The sequence below is a fragment of the Leiobunum rupestre genome, chromosome 1 (assembly GCF_980474605.1).
Source record: "Leiobunum rupestre chromosome 1, qqLeiRupe1.1.hap1, whole genome shotgun sequence".
NCBI lineage: Eukaryota > Metazoa > Arthropoda > Arachnida > Opiliones > Sclerosomatidae > Leiobunum > Leiobunum rupestre.
The window spans coordinates 16,918,970-16,930,216 of NC_143384.1; the positions used below are offsets into that span (position 1 = coordinate 16,918,970).

Consider the following 11,247-nt stretch of genomic DNA (forward strand, 5'->3'; position numbering starts at 1 on the left):
GGCATTTACCATGGATACTACGAAATTAATTGGCCTCAGATTTGGGCATTTACCATGGATACTACGAAATTAATTGGCCTCGGATTTGGGCATTTACCATGGATACTACGAAATTAATTGGCCTCAGATTTGGGCATTTACCATGGATACTACGAAATTAATTGGCCTCGGATTTGGGCATTTACCATGGATACTACGAAATTAATTGGCCTCGGATTTGGGCATTTACCATGGATACTACGAAATTAATTGGCCTCGGATTTGGGCATTTACCATGGATACTAAGAAATTAATTGCCCTCGGATTTGGGCATTTACCATGGCTACTACGAAATTAATTGCCCTCGGATTTGGGCATTTACCATGGCTACTACGAAGTTAATTGGCCTCGGATTTGGGCATTCATCCGGATACTACGAAATTAATTTGTCTAAGAACTGGACATTTACCCCGGATAATACGAAATTAATTTAACTCAGAACTAGACATTTACCCCGGATAATACGAAATTAATTATCCTCAGATTTAAGCATTATCTCGGGATACTACGAAATTAATTATCCTTAGAATTGGACATTTACCTCGGATACTACGAAATAAATTTCATGATGTGAGGATAATTTCTTATAAACTGAGTAATTTTTATAATATTAAGTAATGAGAAAAATTACAATATAACTAAAAAACTACAAAATAATTTATTAATATAAATTAAATATTATAAAATATAATTTATTTATAAATCAGTTCTTGTTTAAATGTCCTCCCAAGGAACAGGTCAATTTAAGCCATTTATAGGAAGTCAGAAAGTGTCAATAATCAAAAAGGAAAAAACTATTTATAAGCGTAGTAGCAAAAACCCCAATAACAGGAAGTAAAAATGAAAACCCGATAAACTTGTACCTACGCAAGTTCCAAAGGCCTAATTCAGGCCCGTACATAGGGGGGCGCCAGGGGATGCTCAGCGCCCCCAAATTAGTACTTGAGCATCCCCAATCCGACCGACCCCAAAAAGAATCGATTGCTCAATTACCGAAAGATATGGTATGTTCCCATTTATTCCAATTTTACCTTCTCCCAAAGTTATCAGTTCTCCCAAAAACATGGTGTCCCATTTGTCCCAATTCCATTTCTCCGAACCGGAGTTCATTTAACCCAAAAATATGTATTCCCATTTTTCCCAAAAAAATTGATTCCCATTTCTCCCAACGATCAATATTCCCAAAAATATGGATTCCCCTTTCTCCCAATCATTATTTTCCAAATATATGGTAATTGCGAGGTTTTAGATCTCATCTAAACAAAGTAAGTTTACCGTTTTGTGAATATGTGAATTGACTTGGCGTTAGGTTAGGTTAGTAGGCATATCCTAATTGTAGTAATATAAAGAATTACTTGGACTTATTTCATGTAATATATATTTTTATGGTAGGTTAAAATAAAACTTAGATTCATGTTTATAACAAGTGTAATTTTGGGACAAATGGGATTTGGGATAACTATTTTGGGACAAATGGGATTGGGACCAATAGGATTGGGAGAAATGGGATTGGGAGACATGGTAATTGGGAGAAATGGGATTGAGAGAAATGGGATTGGGATAAATTGGAATTGGGAGAACTATTTTGGGCGAAATGGGGGTAAACCAAAGATATGATCTAAAATATTTGTATATTAATCAAAAAGGAAAATTACTTTTACTAGCGAGCTAGTATCAGTAGATATTTGAAACCATTTTACAATAGTTTTTGAAAATTGCTTTCGCGCGTCTCACTGCACCAGAAAAACTTTTCAATTGTAGAAATATTGAACCAGCTTATCAAAAATGTTTGGACGGATATTTTAGGGCAACAACCGGACACACGAAAAAGAGAAAAGTGATTAGACTCAAGGCATTGGCACCCCCAAAAAGAATTTGAGCGCCCCCGAGTTTTGGCGGCTGTGTACGGGCCTGGCCTAATTACCTGTACCAAAAGTATATAACTTATCTTGCGAGAGAAGTACCAATCTAAATTGTAATAATTAAACCTGTACCAGAAGTATATAAGATATCTTGCGAGATAAGTACCAATCTGAAGTTCGTAACAAATAAACATGTGCCAATGACTGTAATCAGTGTTACCTAAATGTCACATTTTTAGAATAAAGTCCATGTCAGTGGCATAAAGTGGAAAATATGGCCAAAAGTGGCAAATATGGCAAAAAGTGACAAATAGTGACTAATAATCAATAAATGCATTTAAATGATGTAAATAATATCTTTCAGAGATGTAGCATCACTTACATGTGAGATAATGTTTCAGTTTTTCACAAAAGACCCATTAAAAACACCTTAAAGATATATAGCAGACGAATTCAAACTCAGGAAAAATAGTTGAAAAATAGCCAAAAGAAATTACTAGATTGGGCTATAATTGAGTATCTAGCCCAAAACCTGACAACTAATACAGTATATTTGTCTAAAATAGCACAAATATATTTTTACTTTCGTATGTTTTTTTATTTTTATTAAAATTTATTATTTCCCACTTTTTGGCATATTAGCCAGTAAAAGTATTATTCGCCATGTCGGTATTTACCACTTTTTGCCACATTATTTGACACCTGACATTTACCACTTCGGAACACTGACTGTAATATTTGTACCAGAAGTATATATATATCCATCTAACTCATAATAATTAAACAATTACCAACGATTGTATTACTTTAACTTTAAACAACATGACATATCTTGCGAGATAGGTTCATAAATATTTAAAATTATTGTAATAAAAATAATTTGCACTGTAGGGCGCTATCTATAGTTGGTTACCATGGTAACAATGGAGTTAATATTTTCGGAGTTCCAGCAGAAGTGGGTAAAAACGCTATGGACTACGTGCGAGGCTGTGAATTCAAATCTCATGGTACGAGGTTGATATTATCTTTGTCTCAAGTCAGTTATCGACTTTTAAAGCCCGTAATTCAACCGGTACCAATGGGGTTAATTTAAACCCTTTAAAGGTAACCCAAAAAGTTAACGAACCCGTCACGTATCAAAAACAAATAATTTTATTTATAAGCTTAGTAGGAAAAACCCCAAATAACAGGAGGTAAAACTAAAAACCCGATAAACCCCGTTCTACTAATCGAACTAATCCTTAATTCACGTGGCCAAATTTAGACTGCCGAGCGATTTCGATATCGATACGAAAAGCCTGGCGAGAAAGCCTACGTTACGAAGTTGCGACGTACCGGCAGCATTACCCGCCACAATATAATATTCGATTTACGACGAAGTACTTATTTTTTCCCCTTTTCCATACGGGGCTCTAACTCGCTACAACTCTTTTCCTCGAGGCTTGTGTAGTTCTGTCTTTCTCGATAGACTAATATGTCAAAAGCTTTCTCTTGACAAATCAATATGTCGGACGGTAGTCGATTGCTTATATTTCTTTGCGCTTTTATACAGTTCTTTTTGGTGTCTCATCCCCCTCCCCCTAGCGAAGGGGGGAAGGGCGAACTAGTGACGCGAAAATCATGACAAAAAAAACGAAAGCTGGTGCGAATTTGAGGAAATATTTTGTTAGCTTTAGCCTTTCGTTAATCGAATTTTTGTAGCAGAAAGAGATGGGACTTAAACATTGTAACTCTTACAGGGTTGCCACAAAGTTTGGATTGAAATTCCCTGCTGTTCCTAAAAAGGTACCTTTTTGGAGAAAAGTACAGGGCAGTGGAAGATAGTGGAAAATTTGACCAAAAGTGGCCAATAGTGGCTAATAAAGAAAAATTGCATTTAAAAGCTTAAAGAAGTAATTGGAATTAAATTTTTTATGGTAAAAAATGTCTTAGAATTAATTATTTCAAATAATTATCACACTATTATAATGTTAATCAGAATCCGACCATTCCTGCGCATATATATTTGCCTTAAGTAGCCCAAAACCTGAAATTTCTGGGTTAAAATATTTTTTTATCATTTTAAAATTTTCTGTGGTAAAAATATTTTTTATTACTATTTTAAAATTTTCTGTGGTAAAAATATTTAATGTCCATTTTTGGCCAGATTGACCACTAAATTTAATAGATTTTCCTCGGCTTTCTAAGGCAAAAATATTTTACTTTCATCAGAAGTTAATAAATTTAAATGGACTTATATTTCAGTAAAAACGTTTATTGCAATGTTGAAAAAATTAGGCAAACTTTCAAGGAAATAAATGATAATCATAGAATTTGTCATAGAGCTAGAGTAAAATTACCTTAAAAAAGTATCAAAATAAAATGGAATTCTCTGACTTTCCCCTGAATTTTTACAAATTCGTAAAATTTGCTGATCTCTCCCTGACATTTAAGTGCCATTTTTAAATTCCCTGACTTTTCCCTTAAAGGGAGTATAACCCCTCTTGTTTGGTAGAGTGCGCTTAGACTACACCGAGTAACTTCCACAAGCCTTCCTTGCGGGGGGCAAGGAAGTAGTAGGAAGGCTTGTAACAATTGAAAAAACTCCTTCCGCGTTAAGTTTTCAAGTTATCTCCGCACTGGTTAGAGGGGTTTTCCCACACGAGTTCTTCGGTTTCACCTTTCCATAAAAACTTGTTGAGGTTAACGGCAATAGTTTAGACATTAAGAGTCGCTAGATGACTTGGGCCTCAGGTTGTGCGCCTAGCTGATAATTATTATTATTAAACGGAACGTTATATTTGAAATTTTAAAATACGCAAATTGCAATATTTAGAATTTAAAACTTATCTCCAATTCTAACAATAGAGTAGTATCGCTCTGTAGCTTTGGGCTATGGCCACCATTTTGAGGGCAATTTTTTAATATATAGGAAAAAGCATAGGTGACGTCGACCTACGTCACGCCGATGTTACTCTTTACAACTATTTTTCAAATATTAAAATTATTTTCAGAATAGATTTATAAATATATTAACAAATTAAGGAATTTGGTGAAATATAAAATATTTATAAAATATACTATGTAATTTATGATATATAATATCATAAGTAACATAACCATAAGTATGATACTTCGTAATGGTTTTAATGCTAATTTTCTTACCAAACCGTTTTCGACAACACTCTCGACCAGCTGCGACTTGATCTCGAAACTGAGCTCACAATTATCAGTTATATATTTCGCTGTTTACATATTTAGACACTAGGGGACTCCGTGCTGAAATAAACCTTGATTGCGAAATAACTTTGAAAAATTGTTATTAAGTTACTTTTGATAATATATAATTTGTATAAAATTATAATGCACAATTTATAAAACTATAATGCACAATTTATAAAATTATAATGCACAATTTATAAAATTATAATGCAAAATTTGTTAAATTATTATGCACAATTTGTAAAATTATAGTGCACAATTTATAAAATTATAATGCACAATTTATAAAATTATAATGTACAATTTATAAAATTATAATGCACAATTTATAAAATTATAATGCACAATTTATAAAATTATAATGCACAATTTGTAAAATTATAATGCACAATTTGTAAAATTATAATGCACAATTTATTAAAAACTATTGTACAATTTAATAAAATTATAATGCACAATTTATAAAAATCTATTGTACAATTTAATAAAATTATAATGCACAATTTATAAAAATCTATTGTACAATTTAATAAAATTATAATGCACAATTTATAAAACTATAATGCACAATTTATAAAACTATAATGCACAATTGGTAAAATTATAATGCACAATTTGTAAAAAGTATTGTACAATTTATTAAAATGTATTGTACAATTTATTAAAAAGTATTGTACAATTTAATAAAAAATATTGTACAATTTAATAAAAAATATTGTACAATTTAATAAAAAATATTGTACAATTTAATAAAAAATATTGTACAATTTAATAAAAAATATTGTACAATTTAATAAAAAATATTGTACCATTTATTAAAAAATATTGTACCATTTATTAAAAAATATTGTACAATTTATTAAAAAATATTGTACCATTTATTAAAAAATATTGAATATTTATTTACTAAAGTATAAAACGGGGTGGATGAGAAAAAAAAAAGGGTTACGCATAAGAACTTGAGGACAAATTATTTATCTCTAGGAAGCAGGCCAAGGTTCTTTATACTCTTTCAGAGCTGAGCGCATAATTTAAAATAACGCGCCAGGAGAGTTTCCATAAAAATAAATCTTCCTGCTCAACCTTTCCGCGAAATATGCATTCTACAATATCAGAAATATATGTTTAAAAACTCCATAATAGGAGCAAAAATGTATTTATTTCTATTTGTGGAGAATGACTGTTGAGACGTTTTTTTATCGTTGTTCCCAATCCCCCTCACGCGCTAACAGTAAGCTCCTCCCCATAAAAACCAATCGAATCAGTCCGGTATCTGATTGGTTCCCTGCAACTGACGTCAGCGACGAGATTTTCTGAGGGGGAAGAAAATTAGACTATGATGTCCAAGGATCTCCATTCTAGCTAACTATAAATAACTACATTCTTAATAAAACCGAGAGCATGAACCTTATTGTTATTCATGAAAGTTGTCCCGTTTATTAAACTCGACATAGAGTAAAAAGAGAGGGAATGGTAATATTTAGTATTTATGCTAATTTCGGTTTCACTCGTAATATCGAAGCGCGGTTTCTGTATCGTTAAAATTCGTAGGGAATTTAACGTCGACTATTATTGTTCGTAATATTTAATCTTTATGAGTTTGTAACGAATATTTGCGAAGCGACGACGTGCTTTAAAAGGGCTTAGGGAGGTTTTGAACCGCCAGATGGCAGTAGCGAGTGCGGAGTAGTGTTGGGATTGACGGACTCCGATGGACTTAGGTTAACGGATTTTTTCTCTGAAAAAAGATGAATTTAACTCCCTACAAAGCGTTAGATGGCCGCGAATGGATGCACAATGAAATGTAAAATAAGTCCACCAGAACAAAATCTTCAAAATTCATTAAAAAAATCGATAAAGTGGATTCATTTCGACGATTATATCGAATGCCGACGTATATAGAGAAGTAAATAATTGGTAGAGCCATTCCTTAAAAAAGTACAATCAAACAGGCATGTAATGCAGGACGCTTGGTTCCGGTCAAGGGATGAGGTGAAGATTAGGTGGGTAATAGTAGAGGTGAAGAGTGGGTGGGTAATAGTAGAGGTGAAGAGTGGGTGGGTTATAGTAGAGGCAGAGGCGACGGGTGGGTGGGTAAAGGCAGAGGCCAATGGACCGAAGGGTAAAGGCAGAGGCCAATGGGTGGGTGGGTAAAGGCAGAGGCCAATGGGTGGGTGGGTAAAGGCAGAGGCCAATGGGTGGGTGGGTAAAGGCAGAGGCCAATGGGTGGATGGGTAAAGGCAGAGGCCAATGGGTGGAAGGCTAAAGGCAGAGGCCAATGGGTGGAAGGCTAAAGGCAGAGGCCAATGGGTGGAAGGCTAAAGGCAGAGGCCAATGGGTGGGTGGGTGGGTAAAGGCTGAGGCCAATGGGTGGGTGGGTAAAGGCAGAGGCCAATGGACCGAAGGGTAAAGGCAGAGGCCAATGGACCGAAGGGTAAAGGCAGAGGCCAATGGACCGAAGGGTAAAGGCAGAGGCCAATGGACCGAAGGGTAAAGGCAGAGGCCAATGGACCGAAGGGTAAAGGCAGAGGCCAATGGACCGAAGGGTAAAGGCAGAGGCCAATGGACCGAAGGGTAAAGGCAGAGGCCAATGGACCGAAGGGTAAAGGCAGAGGCCAATGGACCGAAGGGTAAAGGCAGAGGCCAATGGACCGAAGGGTAAAGGCAGAGGCCAATGGACCGAAGGGTAAAGGCAGAGGCCAATGGACCGAAGGGTAAAGGCAGAGGCCAATTGGTGGGTGGGTAAAGGCAGAGGCCAATGGACCGAAGGGTAAAGGCAGAGGCCAATGGGTGGAAGGCTAAAGGCAGAGGCCAATGGGTGGAAGGCTAAAGGCAGAGGCCAATGGGTGGAAGGCTAAAGGCAGAGGCCAATGGGTGGGTGGGTAAAGGCAGAGGCCAATGGGTGGGTGGGTAAAGGCAGAGGCCAATGGGTGGATGGGTAAAGGCAGAGGCCAATGGGTGGATGGGTAAAGGCAGAGGCCAATGGGTGGGTGGGTAAAGGCAGAGGCCAATGGGTGGGTGGGTAAAGGCAGAGGCCAATGGGTGGGTGGGTAAAGGCAGAGGCCAATGGGTGGAAGGCTAAAGGCAGAGGCCAATGGGTGGGTGGGTAAAGGCAGAGGCCAATGGGTGGGTGGGTAAAGGCAGAGGCCAATGGACCGAAGGGTAAATGCAGAGGCCAATGGGCCGAAGGGTAAAGGCAGAGGCCAATGGGCCGAAGGGTAAAGGCAGAGGCCAATGGGTGGGTGGGTAAAGGCAGAGGCCAATTGGTGGGTGGGTAAAGGCAGAGGCCAATGGGTGGGTGGGTAAAGGCAGAGGTCAATGGGTGGATGGGTAAAGGCAGAGGCGAATCGGTGGGTGGGGAAAAGTAGAGGAAACGAAGCGTAAATTAAGAGATAACGAACTAGGCTGTGGTACTCACCCGAGCGTCGTCATGGTGACGATGGTGTACCAGAAAGCAGCCGGTATGCTGGTGAAGGTGGTGTCTTCGACGTTCTTTTCGGCGTAGAACATGACGGTGGCGAAAATAATGATGGCCATGGCGAGCGAGAAGACGAGGAAACCCAGCTCGGACGCGCAGCTCTTGAGCGTGTAGCCCAGGATGCGGAGCCCTTGCGAGTGGCGGGAGAATTTAAAAATACGGAACACCCTGAAGACGCGCAGGGTGACGAAAGCGCCCGAGACGTCGTCGTTGTCCCGGATGAAGAGTCCGATGTAGTAGGGCATGATGGCCACGACGTCGATGACGCTCATGACGCTGCGCATGAATTTGCACCTGTCCGGGGCGGCGTACAGCCGCAACAAGTACTCGGCCGTGAAGATCATGACGCAGGCCGTGTCCAAGCAGAAGAAGGCGATCTTGTACATCTCGCCGCACGACATGACGGAGCCCATGCTCTCGTTGATGCCGCAGGGGATCGTCTCGACCACGTTGGCCATGACGGAGACGGCGATGAAGAAGCCCGTCACGTAGTAGAAGACCAACGCCGCGGTCGAGGTGTGCGGGTTCTCGAAGGCCCGCCACATGCGCTGCCTGGAAGTGCTGTTGATCATGTCCTTGTCGTTGTTGGCCTCCGACATGCGGTCGTCCAGCATCCGCTCGGCGTTCTCTCGCTTCCGGTCGCGGTAATCCTCGTAGCAACAGTCCCCGATCACGTCCGGGATGATCCCGAAAAAGGCCAGCTCCTCGTCGTACGACGTCAGGCATTCGTGTTTCGGGTAGTGCAACTTACCAGTCCGGTAGTAGTTCAGAATGTGCCGGAAAATGTCCGGATCGCGGTCGAAGAAGTACTCCTTCGTCTCCTCGTCGTAGAAGAACTCGCGCTCGTTGGAACCCAGCAGCGTGTCCGGGTACTTCTCGACCGTGTTGCGCCACGTCTCGAAACGGCGCCCGCTCACGTTGATGATGAACTTCTCATCTTCGCGTTTGCGGGTCACTTTAGTCACGGGGGGCGCGGGCAGAGGGTTGTTGGCGATCGGCACCCACCCGATGGCCGCCGCCCGCGCGAAGGGCAGCCAAGCCGCCACGGAAGCCATGCTCGCTAATCAGATACTTCGACGGACCGACCTTTCAAAGACCGAGGCTTAAGGCGCGCCCACGACAACGACAACAGCAACCGCGAACATCAACGAAAAAATAGAATTGCGGAGTGGTGTAGAGTAAACGCGAGGTCCCTGTGAGGGGAACCTCTACGAGAGACGCCAAAACAACACCGTTGATTAGATACCTCCACCGATAATCGCCGGTAAAGGAACGACCAAAAACGTATTCACGGATATCAAGAACGCACTACGATTTTTAACTCTTTTTTTAAAAAATATATACGTATAAAAAAAACAACAACAAAGCCGAAATCACGAATCCATCGACTTATTTCGAAAACTAGTCGAGTACCTTACCTTCATTTTCCGGTACTCCTTGGATTTTTTTATATTTAGGTAATTTTCTTCTCCACACCCGGGTTTTTTTATTTTTTTCCTCGTCGAAAATTTGGGAACCACAAAATTATAGAACACGACGATGTTTATTTTTAACAATAAAGAAATGAAACCGTAAAAACGCTATAGTATCCACAACGAAGAAATTTGAGTGATATTCTCAGCCTTTTTAAGCCTAAGAGCCTAGCGTCCGCGGTCAGTCGCTAAGCCTAACACTGGCCCGTTTCTCCTCGGGGGCTTCGTAACTACCGCAGCTTCTTCGAGAGACGCGAAAATAGCCAGCCGTCGTCGTTCGCCGTTTCTTCATGATTCCGACAGAGAGCTTTTTCCCCGAATTTACTTTACAAAATAAAATCCCTATTATATTTTAGCCTATTTACATTTTGATACACCTTTACGTAAAGCGCGGCTTTTTCACATTTTATTTCTCACTCACTCTCTATCTCAAAAACGTAGACCCTAATTCCGCGGCGACGAAAAACTGGTCGACGCCGAAAACCGTTGACGGTTCAGAGAGTCGCGCGAGTCGGGGTTGATCCCGGAACGGGCAACTAGCGCGGTGAACGGCAGGCGCGAATCCGAGGTCGCCGGGAACGATTTAGCGCCATCATGGAAAGCGACTTGCGCCGTTCGTCTGCGCAGAAGCGGGTCTGTTTCTCTCTCTCTCTTCTCCTTTGATCGGCGATTCTGCTGGCTGGGAGCGCGGAGAGCGGAGGAGAACCATTTCTATACTACAATGCAGCCTCACTTTGTAGCGACTACAACGCTTACTTGTTAATCCAAACGCAAACTGTACCCAATCTGTTCGTTTGGTAGAAACGTAGCTTAGGAATTATAGGGAGCGCGAAGAGTGGAGGAGAAGAATGACTATACTACAACGCGTCCTCACTTTGTACCGATTACCGAAGCTCTCAGTTAATCCGGACACAAATTGTACCCAACCAGATATTCTGTAAGAATTGTAAATTGAAGGAGTCTTCAGTGGCCTTTTTTTCCCAGCCAGAAAAACGTTGAAAAGGTATTGCTCTGTTGACCTATCTTTGCAATCTGAAGAAGGGAGCCGATTTTAACCCACAAACTAGCCCGGTCGGCATCTTGGCAACCCTTGACGAATACCTTTTCGGGGTTAAAACCCCATCGGGTTCCATCCCAATGCCAACGTAACCCAGATTTGTCACCCGTAAATAAGGAGGTATTAGCATACGTAACA

General features: G+C 40.1%; 1 protein-coding gene across 5 annotated transcripts in view; it reads right to left on the reverse strand.

Moving 5' to 3' along the window:
* Positions 1 to 10,614, reverse strand: part of Shal (Potassium voltage-gated channel protein Shal) — a 188,496-nt gene extending 177,882 nt beyond the window's left edge. For 4 of the 5 annotated variants that reach the window (XM_090175807.1, XM_090175816.1, XM_090175799.1 and 1 more), the window contains exon 1: positions 8,521 to 10,614. In XM_090175807.1, the coding sequence (XP_090031933.1) occupies positions 8,521 to 9,635 (1,115 nt within the window). In that variant the 5' untranslated portion in view covers positions 9,636 to 10,614. The remainder of the gene's footprint in view (positions 1 to 8,520) is intronic. The other variant, XM_090175793.1, reaches the window with a different exon arrangement.
* Between the last annotated feature and the right edge of the window lie 633 nt (positions 10,615 to 11,247).